Source organism: Phymastichus coffea, unplaced genomic scaffold, assembly GCF_024137745.1.
Source record: "Phymastichus coffea isolate CEN01 unplaced genomic scaffold, Cenicafe_Pcof_1.1 PCOF00063, whole genome shotgun sequence".
NCBI classification, from domain to species: domain Eukaryota; kingdom Metazoa; phylum Arthropoda; class Insecta; order Hymenoptera; family Eulophidae; genus Phymastichus; species Phymastichus coffea.
Genome location: NW_026706874.1, coordinates 1,286,724 through 1,303,517, shown reverse-complemented (window position 1 = coordinate 1,303,517; position 16,794 = coordinate 1,286,724). Strand labels below are relative to the sequence as shown.

At 44.9% G+C, this 16,794-nt stretch overlaps 3 protein-coding genes across 10 annotated transcripts; 1 reads left to right on the top strand and 2 right to left on the bottom strand.

The window, feature by feature from the left end:
- The first annotated feature begins 341 nt into the window (after positions 1-341).
- LOC131667241 (RING finger protein unkempt) lies at positions 342-5,429 on the top strand. Of its 3 annotated transcripts, none has more exons than XM_058940542.1 (10): positions 344-768; positions 1,797-2,422; positions 2,500-2,642; positions 2,999-3,163; positions 3,236-3,419; positions 3,521-3,798; positions 3,872-4,096; positions 4,169-4,342; positions 4,424-4,594; positions 4,657-5,429. In XM_058940542.1, the coding sequence occupies exons 1-10, from the start codon at positions 500-502 to the stop codon at positions 4,813-4,815; spliced, it is 2,394 nt and encodes a 797-aa protein (XP_058796525.1). In that variant the 5' UTR covers positions 344-499; the 3' UTR covers positions 4,816-5,429. The 3 variants fall into 3 exon arrangements, with proteins under 3 accessions (XP_058796527.1, XP_058796525.1, XP_058796526.1); XM_058940543.1 differs by having other exon boundaries at positions 345-768; positions 4,169-4,330; XM_058940544.1 differs by lacking the exon at positions 2,999-3,163 and having other exon boundaries at positions 342-768.
- A 5,328-nt stretch (positions 5,430-10,757) lies between these two features.
- On the bottom strand, positions 10,758-11,988 carry LOC131667181 (L-xylulose reductase-like). The gene is made up of 4 exons (XM_058940451.1): positions 11,850-11,988; positions 11,305-11,734; positions 11,093-11,241; positions 10,758-11,027 (listed from the first exon to the last, which is right to left on the bottom strand). The coding sequence occupies exons 1-4, from the start codon at positions 11,899-11,901 to the stop codon at positions 10,924-10,926; spliced, it is 735 nt and encodes a 244-aa protein (XP_058796434.1). The 5' UTR covers positions 11,902-11,988; the 3' UTR covers positions 10,758-10,923.
- A 33-nt stretch (positions 11,989-12,021) lies between these two features.
- Positions 12,022-16,210, bottom strand: LOC131667180 (glutamate receptor ionotropic, kainate 2-like). 6 transcript variants are annotated; one of them, XM_058940449.1, is made up of 16 exons: positions 15,725-16,210; positions 15,417-15,656; positions 15,150-15,349; positions 14,929-15,086; positions 14,721-14,871; positions 14,381-14,653; positions 14,124-14,318; positions 14,045-14,065; positions 13,847-13,933; positions 13,430-13,791; positions 13,327-13,359; positions 13,086-13,251; positions 12,797-13,034; positions 12,626-12,735; positions 12,400-12,546; positions 12,022-12,342 (listed from the first exon to the last, which is right to left on the bottom strand). In XM_058940449.1, the coding sequence occupies exons 1-16, from the start codon at positions 15,894-15,896 to the stop codon at positions 12,175-12,177; spliced, it is 2,721 nt and encodes a 906-aa protein (XP_058796432.1). In that variant the 5' UTR covers positions 15,897-16,210; the 3' UTR covers positions 12,022-12,174. The 6 variants fall into 6 exon arrangements, with proteins under 6 accessions (XP_058796432.1, XP_058796428.1, XP_058796430.1 ...); XM_058940445.1 differs by having other exon boundaries at positions 13,847-14,065; XM_058940447.1 differs by having other exon boundaries at positions 13,478-13,791; positions 13,847-14,065.
- Between the last annotated feature and the right edge of the window lie 584 nt (positions 16,211-16,794).

Here is a 16,794-nt window from a genome sequence, read left to right as displayed (position 1 = left end):
TAAAATGTGAGCGAATTTGAATAAATATTGAGGAAAATCCCAGGTAATTTCGATATCGAAGCGTGTGATATTAAATTATCAAAGGCATACGAGCAAGAGGGCGAAAGGGCGAGAGCGACGGTGGCATAGATATGTATGTATGTATGTACATATAGCAACGCGCGGCGGCGGCAGCACCGACCAAAACACGTCTGACCTTGAATCATCGCGCATCCACATCATCCAGTGGTTCGTCGAGCGAACGCTCACGTGACAAGAGCAGAGCCAAGCGGGGAATTGCGTCGTCGCGCGCAGCCTAGAGGGAGTCCGCGTGCTGCTGCTGCTGCTGCTGGCGACGCTCGTCAGAAAAGAAAAAGCCTAAAACGAGAGAGTGGCTCTGGCTGTGCATGAGCTCAGTCGTGTATCCCCAATGGTAGCGAGGAGAGGTTAGCGTATCTTATTAGTGCGTGCGTGCAAGTGTGTGTATTTGCTCTTTTCTTAAATATATAAAGTCGCATCGATGAGAGAGCGAAGCAAATCGGCGACAATGTGCAGTACAAACGTGGACTCGCACGCGAAATACTTGAAGGAGTTTCGCGTTGAGCAATGCCCGTTGTTTATCCAGCGCAAGTGTACTCAGCACCGGCCGTTCACCTGCTTCAATTGGCACTTCATGAACCAGCGCAGGCGCCGGCCAAGTCGTAGGCGCGACCGCACCTTCAACTACAGCGCCGATAACTATTGTGCCAAGTACGACGAAACCACCGGCATCTGTCCCGATGGTGATGAGTGAGTATACATACTTACGACAACAACAAAAAATCAATACCACTATGCTCGAGCGCGCCCGCAAGTCCCTCGGTTCTCGCCTACGAAGTCTTTGTCCAAAACGGCGACGAGTCCATGGCGGCAGTATGGTGTGTACGTGTGTGTAAATGTTTCCCCCCTCCCCCCGATCGATGCACCCGGCGATTGATCTATGCCAAGAGAGAAAGTGCTGTACGACCCGATCAGGCGTTCCCTTCCTTTTTATTGCTTTTCTTTCTTTCTCTCCTATCCTCCCCTCCCCATCCCGCGAGAGCTTCGTTTGTTATGACTATGCGTGGGCGAGGTGGCTGGAAATGTGGGTTGTTTCGTGTGATTGCACACTGATTTTAATATGCCGCAATCTTATTGTTCAATGCATTTTGGAGCTGCTGCTCTTTCGAGCTTTTCCATATTTAGAGTTTTTCTTTTTTATCTTCGATAGATCTTTGTTCTAAAAGTGCACGTCTCTATGTGAATATTTTTGATAAACGTAAAAACAGCTTTTTCGAACGATTCCTCGTTCCTCGGCTGGATAAAAAATAGAACAAGCGAGAAAAGGGAATGAAATTTGAGATGTCGTGAAAATTAGCAGCTGTTATGGTTACTTATCTGTTCGAGTACTCTACGAGAGATTTAATCGATTCGATGATTTTCTTTTATCTATTTTTATTATTATTTTACATAAAATTATAAAAAACGTATGTTTTTAAAAAAAAATTAATTCGTTTTCCCGCAAAAACAATTAAAATTGGAGCAAAGATAATTCATCCGTTTATAAATGTAATTAGAGATCTGCGATAACGTATGATTGACGATGTTTAATAAGAGAAACGCAGCGTAACATTCATTCAATCGATTGATGAATGAAAAAGCAATAGCATCAAAGTTAAAAATAGAACTTGCAGCTAAACTCGTATGCTCGTTGTGGAAAACTCAGAAAAGCGCAAGTAGAAAGAATAGTGGCAAATCAGACTTACAGCGTTTCGTCTTTCTTTTCGTTATTATCGCAGATGCCCAAATTTGCATCGAACAGCGGGAGACACGGAGCGTCGTTACCATCTACGTTATTACAAGACTTGCATGTGCGTGCACGATACAGACGCTCGCGGATTCTGCGTGAAAAATGGCCCTCACTGTGCGTTCGCCCATGGCAATCATGATCTTCGTTCGCCGGTGTACGATATCAAGGAGCTGCAGGCAATGGAAAATCCAGAATTGGATCCAAACGGCACGGGCAACGGCCCTAATATACTCGACAAAGAGAGAAACTTGATGAACGAAGATCCAAAGTGGCAGGATACTACTTATGTGCTGAGCAATTATAAGACCGAGCCATGCAAACGACCACCAAGGTTATGCAGACAGGGCTATGCTTGTCCACAGTTTCACAACAGCAAGGATAAAAGACGAAGTCCAAGAAAGTACAAGTACAGATCTACTCCCTGTCCTAATGTCAAACATGGAGAGGAATGGGGTGAACCTGGTAACTGTGATCAAGGGGACAATTGTGTTTATTGTCATACCAGGACTGAGCAGCAATTTCATCCTGAGATTTATAAGTCGACCAAATGTAATGATGTGCAGCAGGCTGGTTACTGTCCTAGAGGAGTTTTCTGTGCTTTTGCTCACGTTGATTGTGAGTAAAACACTTGTTCAACCAAATTTGTTATTGTTGATTCATAATTCACTTATAAATGTGCCTTACATGTATAGTGGTACCAGCAGAGGATTTGACAATAGCGAGAGATGTTGTTTCTGCACCAATTGACTGTGCAACTAACTTGGTAGATCTGCTCAGTAACGCCTTGCCACCTGACAAGAGGCATGATAAGGACAAGACTCTCAGTGACAGCAGCGTAAGTCTTTGGAGTTTTATAGCTGTTGTTTCTGTGTTTTTGTGATTGTAGATGCTTCACTAGATTTATATATTCACTAGATAACTGTTTTTAGCTTGCTTTTCATTATTAATTAAAAGCAATTATTTGAAAATAACATATTTTCAGTTGTTTTGCCAATTGACTGATTGATTAAAGAATGTTTGAAAGAATGTTAAGTAGTTCTAAATAATGCACTGTTATTCTGTTTTAACATCTTGAAATTAGAATACTAAAACAGAAGTAACTTTTCTAGTTGAGCTTGCACTGTAACATTATTTTTATTTTTTGTTATTCAACCAAAAGTCTGTAAGTATAGTATTAACCTATGTCTATAGTTGGCTATATTACAGAATGGTAGTGGAGAAGTGTCAGAATCAGCCAGTACTAGTAGCCTTGGCAGCAATAGCTCACAAAGCAAAGCTCCAGGCTCTCAGCTACATCATAACAATGCACAGCACAAACTTTCTAGCATGCTCAATTACCCTTCTCTACACCAAGCTGTAAGTTACGTAGTTGCCATTGTACAATCAGCGGTCTATTTGTTAAACATTGGCCATTTTTTTATTTTTCAGAATGAAATTCGTAAGCAACTTATGGCCATTGATGCTGATCCTCTACTGACTAAGGCTGAGAAAGCACAGAAAAAGCAGAATCTGTGTATTGTATACAACCTCAATTCAATAGCTCCACGTCCAAGTCTTTCATCACCTCTTTCAAATTCCTTCTTTCACAATGATACTGTTGAATCTGTTGTGGGTGAGTTTATTTTATAATCTTTGATCAAATTCTATTCCATAATTTTTAATAAAAATTTTAATTAAATATAAAATCTTATATATATAAAATATTTGTTTTAGGAAATGCTTTAGATGACTTACATTTGGATGATCCACTTGGTTTGATTGATTCAGTACACAGAGATACAAACTCCCCCATAAGCAATTCAATATCAGCAGGTTTGGCAAGTTCTGGTTTATTAAGTAGCTCAGCACCAGTTAACATCCCTGGAATGGCTGAGCGTTCAGTTTTGTCGAATTTTTCACCATCTACTTCAAGCCCTCTTCAACCCTTACAATCAGCCAGTAGCTTCATCACTGCAGGTTCAAGATTCTCCCACCAAGATTCCATTGAATCTGTAAGTTCTTCATTTATTTTAACCAATTTACTTGTTCTTATTTACAAATAATTGGCAATTAATTTATTTTCAGACGATGTCATCATTTATGAATCAAGTGTCAGATCCATTCAGTAATCATGTATCCCAGTCCAGTGGTACATCCAAACTTGGTGGGTTCAACAACAGCCTATTCGACTTCTCTAATAACCAAGGAATGTCACCGTCATCTCGCAATCAGCCTCTTGGTGCATCACCATTAGTCAATGTATTTTCTGTCAGCCCTAGCAATAACAACACTACGGGGTCATTATCCGAAGTACGTAATTAGTATTTTAATTTTATGTATTTTCTAATCAATTGAATTCTAAGATAATTTAAATTGTTTTAGTTACAAGTACAAAGACTGAGAGATGAATTAACTTCTAGTCGTGCTCAGTTGGCATCATGGGACGAAAGAATCAATCAAGCACGCGTAGCATGTAATGCCTGGCAACATGAGTGTGAAGAATCAAAGAGGAAAACTGCTATGGCGGAACAACAGAGAGATGAGGTACGCAAATACGTATGTGAAAGAATTTTTTTTAGTATACACCATTAGAAATTTTAAAACAATGGCTTACGGTGCTTAATGATATGATTTCAGGCTTTATTACAACTAAAAGTTTTGAAAGCTGAAAAGGAAGCTGCTAGTGCTGCCAATGGAGGTGGATCTTTTATCAATTCCCTTGGGAAAACCGATTATAAATCACTTTCAATTAGTGCTCTTAAATCCATGCAGTCCCAGTTCCGTATTGAACTTGAAGAAATCGAAAAGGTAAATAGTTTGATTTATACACGTCGTAAATCGGAGAAATTTACGTGAATATATCTTGGCAGGTACTCTACCGTGAAACAGCTACGAAATGTATGGTTTGCGAAGAACAAAACCGCGCAGTTACATTATCGCCCTGCAATCACTATGTCGTCTGCTCAACCTGTGCCCCTAATCAACGTGAATGTCCGTACTGCCAAACTCCTGTCGTTTCTACAAGTTAGGTGTCTGACCAGATCAGTTTAATATTCGCCTCACCAAAAGTTTTTTTTTTCCTTCTCACATCTTGACAATGCTAAGACGGACGGGATACTGCGATGCAATCAATTTTTTTAAAAACGCGAGCAAATAAACGTATACGTAGCAGTATCTAAGCGATGGTATTGATAAATATCGAGTAACTACTTGATAAATAAAAGAAAAAATATGATCAAATTTCGTTTTTACTAGGTAAATGGAAAAAATTTAAATAGTCACTACTTTCAACATTACATAAAGTTCATAATTTTTATATAAAAAATAGAGATACAGCAGAGACGACAAGCCATAATAAAAATAATATAGCTCACTATATTTTATATAAAAAAAGAAATTGATATTTCGAATTTTTGGCATTTTATGAATACCATAGTTCTATCAAAGTGAACTATAAATATGTTAGACTGCCTAATAATTATGAAAAGCAAATTTAATTTTTTTATTGTTGAATGATGAGACATCATTTTCAATTTTATATATGAATTAGTTTTTGTAGAAAAAAATAATTCATCAATTTTGTTTAACTCAATATATTATTAGAAGAATAAAAAACTTGAATAAGTAGGATTGAATATTTCAATTTTTGACGTGATAATAATGAAATTGTAATATCGATTATTTTCTAGGTTACTTATTATTGCAAGTACTTGAACAGAGTTTTAATAGGATTGCAAAAAAATATAATCAAATTATTCATTATAATTGAAAATTGCTGTTTAGTTATTAGATTTAATGTTTATATAGTTTTTATTAGTTTATATTTATATATTTTTACAATGCAAAAAGAGCTTAGTACTTTTTAATTTCAAAAATTGGATCGAATGAAACTCATAGCCAGAAAACTTTAATACATTTATATGAATCATCCTTTTTTAATGCTGAAATATTATGAATTGAAATCAATTAAATTGATTAAAATAATACTGTCTAGATATGTTCATAACTATTATTAGTTTAATTCTCAATTGCATTTGTTTAACGTCTTAGGAATTTCAATCCTAACAGTATTTTTAATTACTACAAATACATGTTTCACATATATATTGTAAACGTTTGACGACTCTTCCATTTTTCAGATTAAACAAACATGACATTTGTATTCGCATAAATATGCGAGACAAATATGTTTACCCTTTAGACAACTAATACGTCATGTGAAATTTTTTCGAGTCGTTGAAATTTTTAGAGGATATCTATAAATAATAATCAAAAGTGTAACTATTCATAAATTAAGTGACCGAGTCATGAAGAATATCATTTTTGTGAGAATTTTATTCAATTTTATTAATATCTAGTAGTACTAGTTATTAAAATTAAAATTATTATTAGCTGTAAAATATAGGTCTTTTTCAATTGAATCAATATATATATATATATGTTAAGTAAATATTTTTCAATGTTTCAAGTACAAATTTTTCTTATGGCTTGTCGTTTATTAGGATTATATTTATTGTGTATTTTGAAGGCTAAGATGCAAGTGCTCTATACAGAAATGGATAAATCAATAAAACATATGAATAAGCAAGTGAAATTATATATTACTACAAATGATATTCAAGCTGGAAAGAAAAACATAGTTTAGATAGGAAAACAATATTCAATTTTTACTTTGTACCTTCATAGAAATTATAAAAATGTTACAATATCCAATTTTTTAAAGACTATTATTATTTAAATATTTACATCTATATTAGAAAGTTTTGAAATCAAAGATGCTATGGTTACAACAACAGTAGCAGATTGTATGAAATAAAAAATTATAATACACATTTTTTAATATTAAGTAGGTGGTTTTCTCAATTTTTTAATGAAGGCGAACGACACTAAAAACAAATACTTAATTAACATTGACGATTTCATACGTAAAATAAGAGTTCTACACAATGACTGTTAATTTTTCTTCCATATTTTCAACTAAGTGTCTCTAAACGTAAATTAATATTTCTATTTTTTCTATAAAATATGACGCCAAAATACAACAAATATTCATATTTTATTATTTTTTCAAATGCAGATAATAATTTAATAATACTATGAAATACTAGGATGTGTTGAGATGGAGTAGAGAGAAAAGATAATAGTAGTATGCATCGTTTTATGATACAAATGGTCCACAATCAATTCAACAATCGAGTCATTAATGAATTCATGCTTATCCAATTTTGATAAAGGAAAGTTAAACTAACAGACTATTTTAATACAGACTGGAAATAACCTTTATTTTTTATAAATAAACATAGACCATATGCATCATAAAAGCATATATATATATATATATATATATATATATATATATGCTTTAAGAAATTTAGCATTAACTTAATAGGTATTTAAAAATTTTTTTAATGTTAGCATTTTTTATAGTAAATTTTTAAATGAATATTTAAACCAAACATTATGATTCTTAATGCTTTGATAACATTCATATAATGCTAAAGTTAGCTGTTAGAAAATACTGTATTAAAATACTTGTTACAATTGTATGTTCTCTTCTACATAGTCAAGTAAATAATGAATATTACTAGCATTAAATGATCTACACTAAAAAGAAGAGAAGACGTTATGCAGTTTGCAACAAATATCAATATTAGCCAGATTAAAATTATTTCGGCCTAAATAATATCAATAGAATTTACAATTGTAAACGAGTCAGTATAGCACTTGAAAAAAAAAACTATTATTGGATAATTAGAATTATGCGATGAAACATAATTATATGTTGCGAAACTATCAACTATCAAATATATTGTATAAAATTTTTTTCATGTTTTAGATTATTAAATTATTGTGAAAAATGTTTTAATAACAAAAAAGATTTCATAGGTTAATAGAAAAATAACAAATTGAATAATTAGTCTTTATAATTAATTTACCAATGGAGAGTAAGCAGTTGAATATTTATAGTAGACTTGTCCCTGTCGTTAACGTTTCTTCGTAATTTGTATTTATATCTTACTTTAATATGATATACTTATGAAAGACTTGCTGAAATTCGTACAAAACGCCATTTTCAACAAAAAGCAGTAATCTGATATTTTGAAATGTCAATGCAATATATTTTACATGTGACGACGAAAAGTTTACACTGCAACTATACAAACGACCTGGGACAATCTAATGAAGTAATAAAAAAGTACATATAAATGCATATAAACTATATAAAAATAAATATATATGAAATTGATATATTTTTGACAATTCTTGCAACAAGATAATTGTAACGTACACGTAAAGACGATCTATTTGTGTAAAAGCAAAGTAAAAATCTCTTCTTGCAGTTTGATTTCTCTTTATGTAAAATGAATTCATAAAGCAACACGAAAAAGTATATTGAGGCATGACAAATAATACATTGTACAAAAAGAATTCGAATTTACTAAAGATATCAAGATTTGTACTTTTCATACAGATTCATAAAAATGAAACCCTCAAATTTTGAAGCTAATATACGGGTGCATAGTGTATCTAAATATTTGTTTTTCTGAGATAATCATGCATTTCAAACAATAATGTCGATCATCGATTGCAAGAGCAAAAATGCCGAAAAAAATTGTTTATCGCAATAAATGAATCATGCACAATGTGAATTGTAAGTTTTACACACCAAAACATGTCTTAATCCAAATGGCGTGCGATATAGAACAAAAAAATTACAGCCATATACCGCTGTGATTTATGCGTAAACTGCACACGAATTTGTTGATCGGAAGTTGCCGAGAGTTTATTCAAACATCAAATGAAATTTTTCAATAAAAAATAATAATAAAATAATCATTTTCTCGTAGAGGTTCTACTTTGTGCGTCTATATTTTTCGTCATCGAATAAACGACAATTCAGATACGTCGTTATAATGATTGTAGTGAAATCTATTGTGACGATAAAGTATTTTTTATCAAAAAATGAAGTGAATAAAATAAAGGAAAAAAATAAATAAATAAATAAATAAAAAAAAAAATTAGCTAAGAGTGACGAGAGTGAACAGCGATTTTAACAGTGCCATGCGTGTCAGAGCAATTAAAGTTCTTCGACTTTCCATATTACCTCCAACACCTGTCAGATGTTATTGATCGGTGTGATTTTTCAATGTCAACATATTTTTGCTCGTACAATTTAAAAAACCAACTACTTTTGCAATATTTATCGAAACACGGAATTGCGTGTTTTGCGGCATCAATAGCCTTGTGTGAAACTACAAATGAGCTTGTTTTTAACGAATGTTAGAAGCATAAAACAAATAAATGAAACGCAAAATTACGACCCTGCAACGCGTGTAATGCGATGTTTGAAAGTCATATTTAAAGTTGTGAAAAAATCAAATTATTGGCAGGTCCAGTTGGTGAATTTTATGAGAGTTGCATGAATAAATTGAAATTGTAACTTCTTCAATTTTCGCGTGTGTCAAAACTGTTGCAATGAAATATTTGGCAATTCGATGTGTAAGTAGATGCATTATAATATATAAATTTAAAACTTTGCATTAAATCACCACGAGTTGGTAAAGGAACAACTAAAAAGAATGTTTATTCAAATATAAAAATTTAATGATAATCTAGTACACTAGAAATAAAATCTCGTGAGTAGCATGATTTGAGATAAGTTTGTCAATTTTTCGCGCAGTGACGTGCTTGTTTAAGTCATTGCCAAAGAACGTTCAGCAAAGATAAAAAATTGTTGATTTAGGAATAAGATAGTGCATTTGACGTTTGAATGAAACAGAGAACAATTTATCTTGTAAAACTTTTTCCCGTCGTTCTCGTATTAAGCCCTAAGATAAAAAGGAAACTACGAAAATTTAAAAATGTTTTGAAACTTATTAAGCATTTCAATATTGATCTGATTGTGCGTTAAAATTAGCATTTATCTATGAAAAATAACAATTTTTCAATCGCCTCAAATTTCAGCCTCGAGTGATCAAATCAATAGTTACTTAAACGTTTTAATATCTTGTGAACTCCGATATATTGGACCTCATGAATCGAGTAACCTAGCCAACTTATAAATTTTCGTTGCATGCTTTCGTTTTCTATTACTATATATTTTTATTGCAAAAACAAGTAGATTAAGAAAGCTATATTCGTACAGAAAAGAATTTCTATGAGTAAGACAAGCAAACCAAACGAAAACACAAACCTCCAATACATGTAAGACTGTTTACGAGCAATTTTTCAAAGTTCAAATTCCATTGTAATGAAATATTATATTCACCTCTGTCAGACGATTCACATGCTAACCAGTATTTGCTACAGTGTTGTGAATTTACACCTGTTCCGCGACAAATAACGTTTCACTTTTCAACAAAACACAATTTTCGAGAAGTGCGAGGCGAACGTACAAATTGCCTGTGCAACTGCTTTTTGATGACTGCAGGCAGCGAATGTTCTGCGGGAGCCGTGAGCCCAAGTTGTTTGGAATGTTTAGGAACACACATGCGTGTAGTCATGACAAAACCGAATTAAATTACCCGAGGGAAATATGCATTATAGTATACCGTAGCAAGACGTATGAAATATCGACAATTCCAAACTAATAATAGTAATAATCTGTCAGTACAAAGCGAGCGGGCTGGAGGGAAAGTAATGCAAACTGCAAATATTTTCGGCAATACCATACGATAAAAGAAGATAGATCAGTTCAAATATAAAAGCAAAGGAGTGTAATAGTTTTGTAATTACTATAGAGCACGTGCTGATAAAAAAATTAACTGTAAATATTTTTTTTATCAATGGGACTTCGTATATATTCATATGAAATTCCAAAAACAACATGAAAAACAAAAAAAAACAAAAATACTTATTAATTATATCTCCATGATTCGTAGAACGAATTTTTATTGCTTCGTATGCTTAGTTAGTGTATTGAGAACAAAGCTCGATAAATAAATTAGAAATATAAAATGGATGAAAAGCATATTGCGTGTTTTATTTATCAATCGAGCCTATCTATCCACCAGCCTCGACCACGATCCCGTCTCCATTCTTGTGACGAGGCCGATGCGTGTTGCGATGGGAAATAAAGGCGAGCAGTCGTCCGAGCAAAAACAATGGATTTATTAGTAGCGTACACGGTCACACGGTCACGCTGCCAGGAAGCCTCCGTCGACGGGCAGGCCGGCGCCGGTGATCATGGAACTGCGCTCGCTCAGCAGGAACACGACGGCGTCGATCACCTCGTCCACCTCTGAAAAGTCGAGCTGTCGGTACAGGCGGGGGGAGCAACGCTCGCGACGGTCGCGCGCCGCTCACCTGCGAACCTCCCCAGCGGGATCTTGCTCAGCATCTCGCCGGCCTTGGCCGGTTCCGCCCAGCCGAGCTTGCCCATCTCCGTCATGACGACCGTGGGGTTGACGGTGTTGACGCGGATCCCGTGCGGGCCGAGTTCCAGCGCCATCACCCTGCGAACTCGCGCGAGAAGTGAGAGGCGTCGGGCGGGCCGGGGCAGGAGGGGGGCTACTCACTTGGTGAGCATGTCAACGGCGCCCTTGGACGCGCAGTAGACCGCGTGGTCCTTGAGCGCGGCGCGGCTCGCCTGCGACGACACGTTGACGATGCCGCCGGCAACCTTGCGCGCGATCATGTCGCCCGCCACCACCTGCGAGACGTTCAGCATCGACTTGACGTTCACGTCGAAGGTCAGCTGGAAGTCGGCCTCCGTGGCGGCCAGGAAGGGCCGCAAGCACGCCACCCCGGCGTTGTTCACCAGCAGGTCGACCGGCAGCAGCGCCTCGACCGCCTCGCGACTCGCCTGCCAGTCCCGTAGGTCCGCGCGGATCGGCCGGATCCGCGGGTCCAGCCGGTGCAGCGCGTCGAGGTTCTCCCGGCTCTTGGACAGCGCCAGCACCGTGGCGCCGAGCTCGGACAGCCGCAGCGCCAGGCCCTTGCCGATCCCTGCTCGGCACCGAGGGTCGCCCCCGTTTAGCTTCGTCGGGCGAGTCGCGAGCGCGGCAACGCGGGTCACGCTACGCCGGACTTTCCATTCGACTCGCGCGCGATTCTCTCGTACCTTGGCCGGCCCCCGTCACGAGGACGCGCTTGCCCTCGAAGCTGATGCTCATCGCTGGCCGACGGTCCGCTCGCGCGAGCCTGCTGGTGCGGAACGCTGCTGGCGCACTGCCGCCTCGCCCACGGATGCCGCCACCGCGACGAAGCGGGCCGTTGCGTCACGCGACTCGGGAGGGGAAAGTTCACGCGATAACTCGCCGGCCGGCCGCGAGATAACGCCGTTCTCCGAGTCGGCGAGGCGAGCGATCGCGTCGAGCTCGGCCGCGGCGCGGTTCGAGGGGGACAGGGCGAAACAGACAAGACAGAGCTGCTGACGTGGCTGAGGTTTATTGCGGCGGAGCCTCGACCAGATCGGCCGGCCGGGGCGGCGAGCCGGTCTCCTTCGCGGCGAGCTGCTGGTCCTCCTCCGCGCTCCGCTCGGCGAGCACCGGCTTGGCCTCCCGCATGCTCCGGATGAAGCTGAGCTCGCGCGCCAACACCTGGCCGGGCGCGACCTGCAACGACGCGCGCGCCCGTCAGTGCGGTCCGCGGCCCGCGGGTGGCGCGCCTACCTTGGTCGCCCTGGCCACGGAGCGCACGTTGAGCGCGAACTCCAGGCACATGACGAGGATGGAGACGAGCAGGCCGCCGCCCAGCACGTAGAACACGCCGACCAGCTGGGTGAGGGTCATGGGCTCGGGCATGCTGGAGGTGCTGTCCTGCAACGGGCAAGACCACGAGATGGCGTTGGCGGCCGACCGAGGCGGCGGCGGTGGCGGCTCGGTGGGCCTGGCTTACGGTGCACACGGCGCCCTTCTCCGTCCACCACTTCTTGTAGAGCTCCTTGATCACGCCGCGCTCGTTCAGCTTGGACATGACGGCGTTCGTCTCGAGCACGTGCCTGAAATCTGCGCGAGCCGCGGCTAGGCGATGCTCGTGGCGGCGGCGGCGGCGGCGGTTCCCACTTACTCGAGGCGTAGCCGATGGCGTAGGCCTTCTGGTCGATCAGGCCACCCGCCTGCTCCAGGTTGCAGATGCGGTGCTGCACGTACTCGATGGTCGGCGACTCGGTGAAGAAGGCGAAGTTCTTGCTGTCGTCGGCCGCCAGCGCGATACCCTCGTCGTTCGAGCCCACCATCCACTGCTTGTTCCACTCGGGCTCGATCATGGTCTCGTACATGGCCCGGATCTCCGGCTGCGTCGAGCTCTGCGGGCAGAGGCTGGCACACACGCGCACACGCTACCCGGCCGCGCTTACCTCGAAGTACTTGAAGGTGGCACCGCCGCGCTTCGCCCCGTACTTGATGGTCGTCTGGTTGAACAGGTCGCTGATGTCATCGACGATCACCTCGGGCTTCTCGCTCGTCAGGAAGGCGGCCAGGTTGGCCGTGTAGGTGTTGCAGATGATGAGGCAGAAGAACCACCTGCGGCGCGCGCGAGCCAGTGTTAGGCCGGTCTGGGCATGGGGGGAGGGGGGTGGGGGGCGGAGGCAAACGTACCACGAGCCCGCCAGGATCCTCGTCGACTGGGCGCTGCAACACACAAGCTCGGGTCAGTGGGCCTCGGTGCACGGCCGGTAGTTTGCGCAGCCGGGCAAATCACATGGGCGCGAGCTCGGAGCCCTGCTGCAGGAGGGCGCCGATGGCGAACCAGATGGCGTTGTCGATGCTGAACTGATTCTCCAGCTCGTCGGGCTCGTCGATGCAAGGGTACGGGTTGGCCCACTCGTCGGCACTGAGGCGCGCCAGCACGTAGAAGAAGACGGCCACGACGATCCAGGCGATCGCCAGGTTCATCCAGACGCTGGCGTTGAAGGGCATGAAGAACGAGTACCACTGGGGCTTGGCCTTCTGCGGCTTCTTGTACAGAATGCTCATGCCCAGGCTCATGAAGGTCGTGGAGAAGGTGATGCACTTGGCGCGGCTCTCCGTGATGGTCAGGTCCGTGATGGCCATGTCCATCTCCTGCGGCGAGAGGCGTGAGAGGCGAGCGCTGGCGCCGGCGCTCGCGGCGACTTACGTCTCGCAGCAGCTTGCCCATCATGCCGCCGCAGCTGCACTGCTGGGTGAGCGGGTCCTTGGAGCAGCCGCCGTTGTCCGAGTCCTCCTGCACGTAGAGCGTGAAGTTGAAGCTCATCTCGCGCGCGAGCGCCTTGATGATGTCGACGACGAAGCCCTCGTAGCGATCGTTGCCCGTCAGCCGGTACGACTGGCTGACCTTCTGCGCGTACGGCGCGTTCTGCGGGCCCAACTGCGGTCAGACGGACGCGCGCTCTCTCGCTCGCTCGCTCGCTCACCATGGTAATGAGGACCTTGACGTGCTCCATCGGCGTGTCGCCGGCGAGGCTGACGTCGCCGAAGCCGCGCTCGGGCTCCCAGGTGCCGACCGCCGCCAGACCCGTCGGGCGCAGGTTCAGCACGCCCAGCCTGAAGCCGCGCCGCGCGCCGTCCGCGTCGAACGCCAGCGGCCCCGTCAGGCCGTTCAGCTGGCTCTGCGCCCGCGAAACGACCAGCACTCGGACAGGCTCGGAGGGCGGCGACGGTGCCTACTCACCGACAGCATGTAGTTGCGCAGGCTGAGCCCGTGCGGCCGCACGCGCCGAGACTCGCCGGCCCCGGGCTCGTTGTAGGCCAGGTCTTTGTAGGCCTGCGCGAACAGCGCCACGGCGTCGAACGTCAGGGCGTCGTGGACGCGCAGCCGGTCCGCCGACTCCAGGCCGAGCTCGGGCAGGCGCGCGGTCAACGGCTCGTCCGGGTCGACCAGTCGCAGGCCCGTGATGTTGGCGCCGGTGTGCCTGAACGGCCACAGGTCGATCGCCTGCAGATCCTGCGGCCAAGGCGATCGCCGGCCGGTTTAGGTCCGCGACTGACGCTAGACTACTCGCTACCCGTACCCGCCGTACCAGGGAAGTCACCAAGTACTTGTACGCCTCTGACATCAGCCCGACCTCCTGCGCCTGCTTCATCGCGGCGAACAGCACCTCGTAGTCGCAGCTCAGCAGGAAGCTCCTGTGGCCCGAGGCCTTCGCGGCCAGCAGTGGCTCGCTACGGCAGACGCCAGTTTCAGCCAACGCCCTCGCGAGCCGCGCCATCCCGACTCACCTGAAGTTTGGCCCGCCGCCCAGCTTGAAGGCCCGGATGTCACGGGTGTAGGGCTCGGCCAGCTTCAGCACGTCCCGCACGGCTATCAGACTGTCCGTGGTGTCGTACAGTATCGAGAAGGACCCCCACTTCATCCGCTGTATCATCTGCACGTAGACCTGAGCGGCGAAAAGACGCGTGTCCGAAAAGCGCGAGCGCAAGCAAACCTCGGGCGGACTCACGTTGCCCAGCGTCCTCGTGTCAGGATAGAGGTTGATCGCCCGTGGGGGGTCCCGCGACTCCCCGACCTCGCGCCGGATCACCATCTGCGGCACGTCCAGCCGCTCGCACAGGCCCTGCACGTACAGTGAGGCGACGCCCTCGTGCGGTCCGATGACCGCCGCCAAGCCGCGCTGCTCGTCGGCGCTCGCGATCTGCTCGACTGCCAGCGACAACGCAATTAGGCTCGAGCGGCTCGCGGCTCGCGGAGGTCGGGCGCGCGCACGCACACTTCTCGCCGACGCGGAGGAGGTCACCGCCGTCCTCGCCGCCGTCCTCGCCGCCATCCTCGCCGACCTCCACGGCCAGCGCCTCGAGCCGCAGCCGGTGGTATTCGCCCAGGTCCACGTGCTCGTCGCTCGGGCGCATCAGCTCGCAGACCTCGGGACTGTCGGCGCAGCCGCTGACCGCGCGCGCCGCCGCCAGGAACGTGCGCCGCCCGAGCGCCTCCTCGCCGCCGAAGAAGCCGCCTGTGCTCGAGCGATTGGCCCGTCAGCTGCGCGTGGCGTCTCGGCTGTGCGCGCGGGCGCCGGCTTACCCAGGACGACCGTCGACGCGCAGCAGCCCGGCCGCAGCAGCCAGGCCAGCGCGAGCCAGTGCGTCCACATCGCCGTCGGGGAGTGCAGCAGCAGCAGCCGCCGCCGCCGCCGCCGCCGCGGGGGAACCCTCGCTCCGCCGGTCCTCCGCTCGGCGAGGCAGCCTCCGGGCATGTCGCTCGACGAGGGCCGCGGCGCAACTAGGAGGCAGAGCTCGAGCCCTGCGCCGCCGTCGCCGCTTATTTATAGACTTGGACCGCGGCTGGCGCCGTGACCTACTGTGGCACACTGCCGGTCGCGGCGGGAAAGGGCGCTCCGGAGCGGCCTCTTGCCTCTTCGCGCTTGATCGCTTCCTCGTTTTTGCTTTTTTTCGCGCTGTCCGACGTCCGTGCTGCGACGACGACCCCTTTTTTGGTCACGAAAGCGACGATGGATTCTCGAACGCAGGCCGACCCGGAGCCAAAAGCGAACGCGTCGCTTGCCGCGCGTCGCCGCCAGGCCTGACTGCCGAAATTGTGCCAGCTGCTCGTTCTATCTTCGACGGAAGAATGATACGCAGTCGAGCGGCGAGGACGGCGAGAACGCCGTTAAATTCATACGCCAGCCGCGACACGAGCTGCCGCCACTCGCGAACGCGGCACGTAACGTATGTACGGGCGTCTAGGGCGCTCCCCCGTTCTCCAATGCGCTGCGTATTCAACATTCCCAAGATTGGGACTGAGCTTCGGTCCAGTTCGCGTACGCGCTGCTCAACGACCGACAGGAATTTTCACCCTCGTGCAGAACGCCAAAATCTCCTTATCTCGCGCGCGCCCGCCCGACTAAACGGCGCTTCGTCTTGCGTGCTAAAGACTGCGAAAGAAGAATCATAGTCATCCACCTTATTTAATACAGTTTCAAAGAAAATTTTGCAAAAAATTTTGCGCTCCATTTATAAGCTCTCCGCTCCAATGTCTTCGTGGCAGCAATTATTTTTTTTTAATACAACATTTAATTTGTCTCTTGGCTTTGTCACTACGTACATTTTTTATTAAAATATACTTGAAACGACATCTTGCACGCTTATACCGAA